General features: G+C 38.0%; 1 protein-coding gene across 8 annotated transcripts in view; it reads right to left on the reverse strand.

Moving 5' to 3' along the window:
* LOC127567551 (cAMP-specific 3',5'-cyclic phosphodiesterase 4D) overlaps positions 1-14,130 on the reverse strand; it is a 938,945-nt gene that overhangs the window by 395,166 nt on the left and 529,649 nt on the right. For 2 of the 8 annotated variants that reach the window (XM_052010581.1, XM_052010582.1), the window contains exon 1: positions 11,885-13,139. The exons of the other annotated variants lie outside the window; for them this stretch is intronic. In XM_052010581.1, the coding sequence (XP_051866541.1) occupies positions 11,885-11,937 (53 nt within the window). In that variant the 5' untranslated portion in view covers positions 11,938-13,139. Of the gene's footprint in view, positions 1-11,884; positions 13,140-14,130 lie in introns of those variants that run through there. 8 annotated transcript variants of the gene reach the window in all.

Consider the following 14,130-nt stretch of genomic DNA (forward strand, 5'->3'; position numbering starts at 1 on the left):
TATAGACAAGATGCAGAATCAGGCAGAGAAGTGGCAGATGGAGTTCAATCCAGAAAAGTGTGAAGTGACACTTCAGAAGAACGAACTTGAAGGTGGAGTACAAGGTTAATAGGATTCTTAGCAATGTGGAGGAACAGAGAGATCTTGGGGTCCAAGTCCATAGATCCCTCAAAGTTGCCGCACAAGTTGATGGGGTTGTTAAGAAGGCATATGGTGTACTCGCCTTCATTAGTCAGGAGATTGAGTTCAAAAGCCACGAGGTAACATTGCAGCTCTATAAAACTCTGGTTAGACCACACTAAGAGTATTGTGTTCAGTTCTGGTCACCTCATTACAAGAAGGATGTGGAAGCTTTAGAGAGGGCGCAGAGGAGATTTACCAGAATGCTGCCTGAATTAGAGAACATGTCTTATGAGGAAAGGTTGAGCAAGCTAAGGCTTTTCTCTTTGGAGTGACGCAGGATGAGATGCGACTTGATAGAGGTGTGTAAGATTATGAGGGTCATAGATAGAGTGGACTGCCAGCACCTTTTCCCCAGGGCAGCAATGGCAAGACCAGAGGACATCAGTTTACAGTCAGAGGAGGAAAGTTTAGGGGAGATGTCAGAGGTAGATTTTTTTTTACACAGAGAGTGGTGAGTGCCTGGAATGCATTGCTGGGGGTGGTGGTAGAGACTAATGCAATAGGGATAGTTAAAAAACTCTTAGATAGGCACATGGAAGTAAGTAAAATGGAGGGTTATGGGATGTGTAGGAGGGAAAGGTTAGATTGATCAGGAAGTAGGTGTTTATATAGGTTGGCACAACATCGTGGGCCAAAGGGCCCATACTGTGCTGTACTGTTCTATGTTCTATATCATATTAAACTTCCATGCATCACATGAAATTCCCTTTCTCAACACACGCACATTATGATCTTTCTGAACTATTACAACCTTTAAACATTGCAAGCAAGAGGTGGTCAATACAAAAATGTGGTTATTTGTGCATAATCCATTTCAGCTATGATTATCTTTGCAGATGTACTAAGTAAGATTTTATCCCAACTCATGACAAATGCTCAGTATGATATTCTGCACATATTCATAGAGATGGTAAAGATTGGCCTAGATTTGTGGTCAGCAGGAAGCAAAGGCAGTTGCCATTGATGACAAAAAATGTTGCCCACACAAACAAAAAATTAGGCTTTAGGGCTTCCAGTTCCCCTTTACCAACATGACATTTAATCTGGCACCATCCATAAGGGATCTGCATCATTCAGCAACAGTCATGTCATGAGGAAGCTGATCAGCCAATCAGATTGAAGGATTCTTACACAGCAAAGAAGAGAAAAAGCATTAATAATAATTAATGTTTTACTCATTTTATAGAAAGTAAAATATGTTGCAACATACAAATGGGAATAATGTATAAGCTGAAGTACTGAAGAGAAATGTTCTATTTGTTATTTTAGAAACCATAAAATTTGAAATGTTATTTTTGAGGAATTATAATACATATTCATAAAATTTCTATTTCAGGGACTAGAGATTTGTTCAGCAGCAATCATAATTTAAGAATGTTTAAAAATTAACCTGCACCTTTTGATTTCCATTAGAAATGAAGTGGTAACCTATGGTGAAGAGCTGATTGAACATTTCAAATATCATATGAGCTCTGACAGCAGAACATTTTTGTTTCATCCAAATTCTCAAAAATATATTGAACACACTCAAAAATACTGGAAGTAACTAAAAGGAAGCTATATTTTACAGGTACTGTCAACCTGATGATGTGGACAGCTAAGTTTGTTTCTCTTACAACCTTCATCCCACCTTTATGACAGAAAGTAAATTTGTGAGATCAGCCGTTCAGATAAAGCATTTCCTGTCTGTGCAGTATGAATAATCAGTCTTATTCATCATTCTGCATTTTGCTTTGTCTGCGGCTGTCTCTCAGCTCCACTTTGCCTCAACTTCCCGGGAAGTACAGGTAATGCAAAGAACAAAAATTACTCTACTCTCTCATTGATATCTTCCACGTAACATATCACTAGCTCTCCAGGATTACTACACTCAGTCATATGTATTGCAATATAAGAGCAAAGAAAGTTGCTTTGCTATAATCAAAAACATCCTCACTCATCCTCTTGAAGATTAATGGAGTGGAGGGTGCAGAAGAAAAACAACAAAATAGAAATATGATTTCATTGATATTAAGACTGTTGAAATTCAAGAAACAAAAGTCTTCAGGAGATCTTTACTCAAAGAACATTTAAAAAGCGTAACAAGTGTAGGCCATTCAGTTCCTTGAGCCTGTCCTTCAAATCCACCTTCCAGAACTATCCCCAATTCCATGATTTTTTTCATTATCAAACTATTTCTTGCCTTCCTTGAAGATATTTGCAGACTGAATATCCACAGTCTTCATGGGTAGGAAATTCATAAACTTTAGAGAAAACAGTATGTTTTTGTTTCAATCCTAAAATACCCTGGTTCTAGCATCTACCCAGTCAAGTGCCTTTTTTCCCCAATGGGATCCACTCTCAAACTTCTAACATCCAGGACTTAGGTAGAGTCCACACAATATCTCCTCAACGGATAATGTCTTTATCCCAGAGAGCAGTCTAATGAACATTTATTGCAGTCCTCCAGATTACTACCAAAGCCTTCTAATTGTGTTGTGGAATATAATTACACTATTTTTCAACCATGTTAAGTAAATTCAATAAGTACTGTTAACTGTGAAAATATCTAAAATTACTGCCTCATTGAACCATCCATAAACATTTAAACAACATAATATTGGTTGGAAATAAAAAAAGACTGCAATTCTGGAAATCTGAAATAGAAAATGTTGAAAAATTCAGCAGAAACAGGCAGCATCTGTAGAAAGAGAAAGAGTTTCAGGTCTCAGACCCTTCATTAGAACTGAGAAAGAGAGAAACAAGTTGATCTGTTTAACAGAGAAGGGAATTGGGGGGGGGGGGGGGCGGGTGCGGTGTGGATGAGTGGAACAAAGGGAATTTCAGACAAAGTGATCACTCAAACTGCCCTTAGTTTCTCCAATGTACAGGAGGCCACATTGTGCACACCAAATGCAGTTCACCAGGTTAGACTAAGTGCAAGGAAATTGCTTCCTTACCTGAAAAAACTGCTAGGTAAAGTAATGATCGGTTTTGTGGACATCTGCACTCAGACTGCAGGAATAACCCTGAGTGTCTGGTTGTCTGTCACTTTAATTCCTCATCTCACTCCCACTCTGACCTCTCTGTTTGTGGTCTCCTATGCTATTGCAAAGAGGCCCAATGGAAACCTGAGGAACAACACCTCATCTTTTGTCAGCAGTTCAGTGTCAATTAGAAGCCAAATATACACTGCCCAAGATTTTTGTGTTGCAGTCTCTAGCAACCATTTCCAACATAGAAGGAACAGTAATGTGAAGCAAAACTTCTGTTTAGAACACTGCACCTAGAATATAAATGTAGTCTCATTTTGTACTAACAAAATGATGTTCCCTGGAGCAGGAAGTCCCACCTCATTTCATGTCAGCCTCAGGAGGGACTTTGCACCTAGTTTAGATTCAGTTGTGCAGATATTCCACTGACCAGCAAGCTCACTGAGTTCATTAATTGCCTGTCCACAAAGCCCCATCTTTCCTGAGTGTGTCTCCAGGCACAATCGTCAGCTGGAAAGCTGGGTCCCAACTGAAGAGCCAGGCATGATGCAGTGCAAGGCCTTCCCAATCAAAACTGATAGTCTTCACCATTCAATTTGAAACCCAGTTAAGCCCCATTCCGTCCATACAGATATCACGAAGAGCAAGAGTACTGTTAATATTTTTAAAAAGCATTAAAGAAATAAAAATACTTAAACAATGAAATGAGAAACAATTCTACCACTTAAATACATTTAAATTAACTCAATGAAATAACTAAAGAAAGAAAATTACATTGTACTTTTCACATTTGTTTCTTCCCATTAAAATGAATGGGCCTGCTGCATTTGCATTGTTAGGTTGATGCCGTTGCAGCAGGCAGATATTCCAGAGCAAGTGCTGGGAAATCGGCCAAAGTTTGCACTCTCCAGCTGGACTCCCCATGGAGTCCAATGGTTTGGTGCATTCGTCCCTTGAGCAGCTATCAACCATGTGGAAGTTTCAAAGTTATGCTAGGTAACCAAAAATCCAGATCACTACTTAGCGTTAGTGAAGAATGCCACTTATAGATGCAAGGATACTCAAAAATCACATGTATTGAGTTACACTGGGTCAGCAAAGGTGGGGTAAAAATAAAAATAAGAAGCTAAAGTATAACTCAAAAAGTCTCAGTAATGCAATCTTAGAGAGAAGTTAAAAGCATACCATAATGAAGGTTGTAAAATACATTGTATTTGTTTCTTTGCTACATGAGAAGCTGTTCTTTAAGCCGTTTGAACATACCCATGCTCTTCCAACTCCATCAATGTCGAGTCCCAAAGACTGCAATGTGCCTAAATTAAGGATGAGTTACTGTTTCCTGAGTTTACATTGGGTATTGTTGGAATGGTGTAATATTTTCAGTAAAGTAAATTATTTGTGTGAGAACCAGCCAATTCTGATGCAAGGTTCTTCCCTCTCTGCAGATGCTGCCAGGTGTGCTGGGTACTTCTTGCATTCACTTATGTATCAGATTTCCAGCAGCTGCTGTGTTCTGCATCTTACACCTCCAGTATGCTCCTTTTTTCTCCCTGACTGCCTTCATGTATCTATTAAGTAGTTGGCACTGAAAGAATTGTATCACCTGGACAATTTTTGTCTCATAGGAATAGAAGAAATAGAAGTAGGAGTAGGCAAATCGGCTTGTTGAGCCTGCTCTGTTATTCAGTAGGATTATTGTTGATCCAATTGTGGCATCAACACCTCTTTCCAGTGTTCTCCCCATATCCCCTTTACTCATCCAGTCCTTTGCTCTCTGGTGTACAGAATTCCAAAGAGCCATGACTCTCTGAGAGAAGAAATTCCTCCTTATCTCAATCTTAAATTAATCATCTTTTATTCTGAAACTATGTCCCTAGTTCAAGTAGCCCACTAGGGGACTTCTAGAGCATGTAGATATCAAGAGAGAGGATGTGTTAGAGTTGTTAGAAAATATTAGGACAGATAAGTCCCAGGGGCCTGATGGAATATTCCCCAGGCTGCTCCGTGAGGTGAGGGAGGAGATTGCTGAACCTTTGGCTAGGATCTTTGAGTCCTCGTTGTCCACGGGAATGGTAACGGAGGACTGGAGAGTGGCAAATGCTGTCCCCTTATTTAAAAAAGGTAGTAGGGGTAGTCCAGGGAATTACAGACCAGTGAGCCTTATGTCTGTGGTGGGTAAGCTGTTGGAGAGGATTCTAAGAGATAGGATCTATGACCATTTAGAGAATCATGGACTGATTAGGGACAGCCAGCATGGCTTTGTGAAGGGAAGATCATGTTTCACAAGCCTGATAGGATTCTTTGAGGAGGTGACCAGGAAGATTGATGAGGGTAGTGCAGTGGATGTGGTCTACATGGATTTTAGTAAGGCGTTTGACAAGGTTCCACATGATAGGCTTCTTCAGAAGGTCAGAGGTCATGGGATCCAGGGAGGCTTGGCCGTGTGGATCCAGAATTGGCTTTCCTGCAGAAAGCAGAGAGTTGTGGTAGAGGGAGTGCATTCAGACTGGAGAGCTGTAACTAGTGGTGTCCCACAAGGATTGGTCCTGGGACCTCTACTTTTCGTGATATTTATTAATGACTTGGATGAGGGGGTAGAAGGGTGGGTTGGCAAGTTTGCAGACGACACAAAGGTTGGTGGTGTTGTGGATAATGTGGAGGACTGTCGAAGCTTGCAGAGGGATATTGATAGGATGCAGAGCTGGGCTGAGAAGTGGCAGATGGAGTTCAATCCGGAGAAGTGTGAGGTGATACACTTTGGAAGGACAGACTCCAAGGCAGAGTACAAGGTTAATGGCAGGATTCTGGGCAGTGTAGAGGGGCAGAGGGATCTGGGGGTTCATATCCACAGATCACTGAAAGTCACCTCACAGGTGGATAGGATAGTTAAGAAAGCTTATGGGATGTTAGCTTTCATATGTCATGGGATCGAATTTAAGAGCCACAAAGTAATGATGCAGCTCTATGAAATTCTGGTTAGACCACACTTGGAGTACTGTGTCCAGTTCTGGCCACTTCATTATAGGAAGGATGTGGAAGTGTTGGAAAGGGTACAGAGGAGATTTACCAGGATGCTGCCTGGATTGGAGAGTATGCATTATGACGAGAGACTAAGGGAGCTAGGGCTTTACTCTTTGGAGAGAAGGAGGATGAGGGGAGACATGATAGAGGTGTACAAAATATTAAGAGGAATAGATAGAGAAGACAGCCAGCGCCTCTTTCCTGGGGCACCAATGCTCAATACAAGAGGGATTGGCTTTAAAGTAATGGGTGGGAAGTTCAAGGGAGGTATCAGAGGGAAGTTTTTCACCCAGAGAGTGGTTGGTGCATGGAATGTGCTGCCTGGGGTAGTGGTGGAGGCTGATACGTTGGTCAAGTTCAAGAGATTGTTAGATAAGCATATGGAGGAATTTAAAATCAGGGCATATGTGGGAGGAAGGGGTTAGATAGTCTTAGGCGAGGTTTAAAGTTCGGCACAACATTTTGGGCCAGAGGGCCTGTATTGTGCTGTATTGTCCTATGGTTCTATAGTTCAGTTAATCCCCCTCAGAATCTTATACTTTTCAATCTTACATGTTTCAATCAGTTCACCTCTCATACGAATCTCCAAAGAGTGTAGGTCCAACTTGTTTAACTATCTTTGGAGGTAAACTTTTCATCCCAGGAATCAACCTAGCAAACCATATGTCTCCAAATGCAAATATATCTTTTAAATATGGAGATCTAAATTGTATACACTATCCCAGGTGCAATGTTGACAATGCCTTGTGGCATTGCATAAAAGCTTCATACCCCTCACAATAAAGGCCAGTCTTTGTAATTTCCTTCTGCATGCATGCCAAATCATTGTGTTTCATGTATTTGGAATTCCAAATCCTTTTCCATTGCAACACTTTATTATCTCACTTCATTTATATGATTACTTTTTCATTTGTCCTTCTAAAGTGGGTAACCTTACATTTTCCCCACACATTTTACTTCATCAATCAACATCTTGCCCAAGTTCCACTGTCAGCAACATTCCCCCTGTTCTCTCTACCTCTCCTTTTCTCTGTAACTTCAAACACACTTTTTTTTAAACGATTTTCCAGTTCTCATGAGGAGTCAATCACCCAAAATACCAATTATTTCTCTCTCCTGATACTGCCTGACCTGATGAATAGTTCCAGAACTTCCTGATGTTATTTAAAAAATGCAATTTTTAGAGGTTTGTGACATAAAGATGGGCTAGAAATTATTCCCACTGCAAAATTCTACTTTACACAAGACCAAGCTGCTATCTGCAATAGAACAGGCCTTACACACTTTGAGCACAAGAAGGCCTTCATTCTACTGATTTCAGAGTAACTCAGGCAGGTTGCAGATCATTGGAGAAGTTGAAGTAGAATGAAACCCAAGGCTGAGGGCAGAAGGGTGGAGTGGGGGAGATGGTCAGAGCCTCAACTGGAATCTCAAGAGTCACGTCAGTGCAATGGGGTGAGGTGGGGACTAATGGTGAGCTAGTGAGTAGAGGTTGGGAAAGACTTGCCAGGGTTTTATTAGGGTGATGTGGAGGTAAGGCTTTGCTAACATCGAGACTGGGTTGTGGTCCAGTGGTGAGAGGCCTGGAGGAAATCTTCAGCAAGATACAAGTGGATAAGTTAAATGTAACCTGCCTCTAAAGTTGGTTCCAAATACTGGATTCTGCAGACTTTCCTGGCCAGGCAGGCCTCTTTTAAGTCTTGCTGATGTAGGCTTCACATTAGTTGTAAAGAGTTGCTTCTGCACAAACAGCCTGTGCTGTCTGTAAGCCATCCATACTCAAAATGAATTTTGTGCCGCTTTGGACACCACTGCACATGTTCCAACATCTCTTTGAATTAGCATATCATATGCAGACATTGCATTCATTCAAGAACTATTCAGTAGATACTTGATTGCTTGTGTCAATTGTAGCACAAGAACACGGTGCTTCATGGCAGAATTTTTAAGCCATTATTTAAGAACCAGCCTTGTATCAAAGCAAACAGAACTTGTGTTGCATGTTTTCAGGTTTTCTTCAGAGTTGAAGGTAGCCATGTTTGTGTTTACTGTTTCATTGAGAACACTTTTCAATGCCACTGATTGTACTGGTAAACTTGGCAGCCAAAAAACAGAGAATAATTTTGAATACCTATAAAACAGCATGCTGCTAATTGTGTGACCTAATAGATATTGCATTTCCAGATCCACTTATCTAGCAAACATATAAAAATGCAAGCTGGATGCTAGGCATATCAAATTTATAAGTAGAACCAGTGGGATGCGGATATGAGTGTGTAGGTGTCTGAGCTGCATGTGACTGCACATTCTATGTCCAGCTGTCTAAATATTTATTTTGAGTTACAACAGTATTCTGATTCAAGGTTTCCTAATTCCTAGACAAAAAAAAACATCAAGTAGTATATGTGAGCATACTTTATGGATTTTTTTTGCGTTAAGCAACCATATCCTGAATGATTATCTTTGAGGTATATGTTTAAAAAAAACAGTATAATGATGAAAAAAACAAGCACACAAAAGGTTAAATCTTCAAATGTAGAAACAACTTCCAGGGATAGATTATGCTAAGTGCAGATTATTTTTCGTTTTAGTATTAAAGGATTGCCTCAAATATTTGCAAGTTTTCTGGAGCTGTATCATGATAACATATTGCACCAATGCCTGTAAACTAATATTACCTTACCCTGCCATTTAAAGATTTAAATAATTAACAATTCCCAGGGATATCTTATAGTAAGATATCAGACTTTTTGTTGTTGGCTACAAAATAATTCAAAGATTTTAATTATTTAAATTTTGAAATGGCAGGGTCATTTTACTTCCTTGGCAAACCCATCCATGTTTTCTTTTGCAAAGCAGAGAAATTGCAGTTTACACCATAGGTAAAACCTAGGATTATTCCCTGTTGCTCTCAATAAGGGATGTATATTTTTAACTTTCTCTGAGTAAAGTTTCTTGTCACCTGGATGAGTTTTCTCTTAAAAATACAATTGCTGTCCATATGTTTTAATGACTATCAATTGACAATCTATTATAAAACTTCTCTTGTGGTTTAATTAACATATATTTGCCCGCATCCTAACAATGTCCAGCGCACTGGTAAAGTAAAGAATACACCTTCAAGTGTTTAAACAGCTCCCAGGGATACCTTTTGGTAAGTTATCAGACTTTTTATTGTTGGCTATAAAATAATTCAAAGAGTTTAATGGCAACAACAAATGAAATCTATGTACTTTAATAGAAATTTGGACAATTTTCCTACACTATTGTATTTGGATTTTCTAATCTAGCATCAGGGTTACTCTGGAAATGTAAGGCTTGAAATAAAATATGGCTTTGATTATATTTTTTTCTTTATGTTAAGGTGATATTTTAACAATTGCCTCCTATTTCATAGAAAAAACTGTGGAGAACTCAAAACAGCTTCCAAATTCAGGCTACTGATCCTAATGGATACTGAATGGTGCAGTGGGTTGGCACATTGCCCTTTCACCTCTGGCAGCTGGCTCTGAATCCATCCCAGACTGTCTTATTCTCTGCAGCAGCGATGATAAGTGATGCAAAAAATGATTCGCATTTGTAGGTAAAAAAAATCTGGAACAACAGTAGAACTCATTCATTTCCATCTTGTATCTCACCACCCTCCCCAGTCCAGTTTTGTTATTTTGTGAAGCGATAAGCAGATTTTATCAGACAGTGCTGCTTTTCATGCAGTGCACATTTAGAGGCTGATTTTGAGTTAGAGCAGAAGGAAATAAGCACAATAAAAACAACACCATTTAAATTGCATCTTTTTTCATAAATATTTTTCCTCAATTATTTCCTTACACACAAGAGGAAAGTTACAACACAATTTCTTCCCTATTTCCCCCATCCTTCTCTCTTCACACCACCTCAATTGAAGAAAATAATGTGCCTTGGGTATTTCACTAGAAATGTATCACACTAAAAAATACCAGGAAAATTAGTTGGCAGGTAGAGAAATTCACCATGTTCAAATGTTACCTAGTTTTTTTTTAATCCAGAGAAAATGTCTTATTGTTAATGTCTTATGATTTAAAATGGCAATAGCAATAACATTCTTACAAAGGCTGACGATGGAAAATTGTTACTCAAATATTTAAATATGTGAATTTTGGAAATAATCCATAAATAAACTGAATATAAAGGCTATAAAAAGCTACATGAGCAGCAGCACAGAAGATTACATATATCTTGGCTGTAAACCTGTTAATATAGTGTATATTAAGAGAAAAAAATTTCACTGAAAGGACAGATGCAGTATTCTTCTATAGAGACAATATTACTTAGACAGCTGGCCACAGGCAAATCACAGCATTTCAGATGATTCGCAACTAAATTCAGCTAACTCAATACAAATACATTATTCCTTTTCTGCAATTCATATTGCGGAAACACCATAAAGATCTGTTACAATTAATGTACTTAACCTCATTATTCAATACCTCACTCAAAATTTTTGTTTAATTTTTGAGCAATTAATAATTAGAGAATAGGGTTTAGTCATTTACCGAGCTCAGCAAATGAGCAATAGCAAGTTAATCTACAGTTGAAGCACCAACTTCAGTCATAATAATTATAGCTAGTAATGTTAATTCAGCTCAACAATCTGCTAAGCAGTCAAGGCTGTTACAAGAATTTTCCATGAACTGACAGGAACGTAAAGAAAAACGAGTGTTAAAATTGTAATTATTATTTAAAACTGGATTTGGAAAGACAATATTGATGACAAGACTCCAGGTTTATTTACTAAAGTTATTTTTCAAGATATATCATGAGTGCCTTTATTGGTAGTCCTTTTTCTAACTCATTTACTATGTGTATAGTTCGTAATATTGTTATATATGTGAAAACCACTGAGCAATTAAAGTAGATCAGTGATGCGTGGGTTACAAACTGTTTTATAAAGTCCACAAGTCCAGATTTGAATAGTTCCTCCTTTTTAATACCATTAGGAAGAACTACCTCCTCTGCACTGTTAACAAATATCTTACACTTCTCTATACTTCATATAAAACATGAAAGTTAATTTACTGATTGCACAGTACACAAACTAAATGTAAAGATTACAAAGAATTTCATGGATTAAGACAAATATGAGAAATATATTACTTAGTTATATCTGAAAAATTAGTCTGCAAGCCATCTGCTTCATTTTAGACTGAAGGAATTTTTCATCAGTTTTACTAACCAAGCATGGGTCTCATTCTCTAGCTTTAAAACAATTGCTCTGATGAACCTCTTATCTTCTGCTGACCTTATCTTTTTATTAAACTGCATTATCAGCAAAAGGTTTAATTGAAGAATTAGGATTATAAACATTTTTTCCAAAGTGTTTGGGATTAAGGAATATTACAGTGTCCCGCTGCTCCATTATAACATACATCTGACTTTATAGCCTGCATTACATTCAACTGCATACAGAAAATACTGAGGGTAAAGCCAAGATTAGACAGACATGCACAAATCTATGAGTGCTCTATAGTGTGCAGAACTTCACAACTACTGAGTGATATATAGTTTCTTCAATATATTTGTTTCCTATCTGTAGTAATGAACATTAAGAAAGGACATCACAAATCCCTCTAAATGGGAAGCACATGCAGGGTATTAATTGAGGTTAGCATGCTTTCATAAAATTTCATCAGTTTTCTTTCTGGGAATTGAACTTTAAAGGGACAACTTACCATATCCATGAATGCCTCCTGAAGGGGAAATTATTCACATGCATCATTTCCATGAATCTTCCTTTGCAGGGATTCCTCCCAATCCTTTAAATTGAAGCTGTTCAGACACCTTAATACACAATAAACTTCTGGAAGCAATCTAATAGATCCTCTCTATTAATGTTGACCATATGTAGAATCATTTTTTGCAAATCTGCTGTCAATGGATTGTTTATCGAGAGAAGCAGTTTAGAACCACAACACAGTTTGAAGCATTACTGCTGTTATTATTGTAACTGTGTATCACTATTTTTGAAGTTCAACAATTGAAAGAAATATTTAATTTCCTTTTCCTAGTGGGTGAAGGCAATCAAAATAGTACTTGAAATCCAGTACAAAGAAAAAGGCAGGAAGAAACAATCCAACAGTGAATATATTCCATCTCCCAGCATTGTGTAAAATCTCTAGAAGAAAACAGAGGCAGCTATGTCACAGACTCCTAATTTTCATAAAAGGAAACCGTGTATGGTTTACTTTCTTTTCTTCGTATTCTTTCTTCAAACTGTTCAACTTTCTTACACAATGGTTTCATTTCAGCTTTGAAAGACTTCTTCACAGAGTTTATTCCTTCCAGGATAACGATATTGATATAATAATCATGATAATATACGACAACTAAATAAACAATTCATTACAGTTAAAAGGACAGGGTCAAGATTCAGTCATCCACATTTGCAGCAAGGTACCGAGTCCTTCCTGCTCTCAGCTCCGAGGTGATGTTTAGCTGCCATCACTAGTATTTATGTGATTGTTCTCTCATTTGGATTTTTTAAACTCTGGTGGTGATATTTCCAAAAGATTTTCTTTATTAAAGCAATGCAAGCTTGTATACTTGAAAACAATTAAGCTGTTGATCTTCTTAATCCATGCAGCTTGTGCAAATTTGGCATAACAGTAGATAACAAAGAACAAAAGGCTGTCACAAAAGAAGGTGAAGAGGAACGCTCCAGAGCTGAATGTCATCTAAGAACCTCTCCCCTACCGTCCAGGTTCCTTTTTCTCGAATCTTGTTCACCAACAGTTGTCATCACTGTTCTGTCATTGTAAATGGGATCATCTGCTTGAAGTCTGTGTTCTCCAAACTCTGCATTTTAATAAAGGCGTAACAATAGGAAAGATTTTCATTCAAAAGCAAAGTCTCCTGATAATGCTCATATAGCAGAGGGGTTCAGTCATCTCTGGAGTGTCTGACATGCGACACAGAAATCTTCAGCACATTCTCAATGACTGGGTTACTTTACTCTGCTGCAGAACCAGCTTCAATCTTGTGAGAATGCTGCTGCACAGAGGATGTGCTGTCGTCAAGGGGGCCCTTTAGGTAGGTTCCATTTTCAACAGATTTATTTGTAATGTTGTTTTCAGTTATTATCTTACTAAATGTGTTCATTAATGTTATTACTGTTGCCAGAATAAGAAGATTATTGCTATGTTTCTTCTTTTTCTTCTGCTGCACACAAATGTTATTCATAATTGGATTGTGTAAAATACCCTAAAAGACCCCTTGACAGCATCGTTAATGCCTTTTTAGGACAAGTGGGAAGTAGTAAACAATGAACTAAACAGTTATAGGATATAAGCTTCAGAAGACAAATGAAAAACACCAGGACAAGCAATCAAAATAGGGATTTTCTCCACTTCTAATAATGAAACATCAGGGATTATTTTTGTAAGCAAATTTCTTTAAAAATGCAATCATAGTTCAACATTTTTCATATTACAGATGTACTCTCAAGGAGTTTTGGAACAACTGTTTAACTTGTGTGACAACAGAATTATTTAATTTAAATAATTCAATTATCCTTAATATACAATGACTTTCTACATTTTCTATTAAAGTAAACTACTGAGGAATCCCTCAGCAGCACTGCAGTGCCACAGCTTTATTCAGCTTCATGCTCCACAAAGGCTGATCTGTATCTATACCCCAATTCTTACATCCTAAATGAAAATGGCAGATGGGCTTTGATATTTCTGCCATCTTCTTTTCTCTATAACCTAAGCTTCTATATTTGGTATTCAATACTTTCACAGAAAAGTAAGAGCATTCAGTTTATCACAAATTACTTTTATCTGCTCACTTAGTTTGGTTAAATAGACGTGAAGTGACATCAGCTGCTCACTCACTTGGGCCAGGTGATGGGCTGGTAGGATCACAGAAGCAACAGTCCCGACCGTTAAAGACGAAGAAAGAAAACTGAAGAAAGATC

This window comes from Pristis pectinata, chromosome 2 (genome assembly GCF_009764475.1).
Source record: "Pristis pectinata isolate sPriPec2 chromosome 2, sPriPec2.1.pri, whole genome shotgun sequence".
NCBI classification, from domain to species: domain Eukaryota; kingdom Metazoa; phylum Chordata; class Chondrichthyes; order Rhinopristiformes; family Pristidae; genus Pristis; species Pristis pectinata.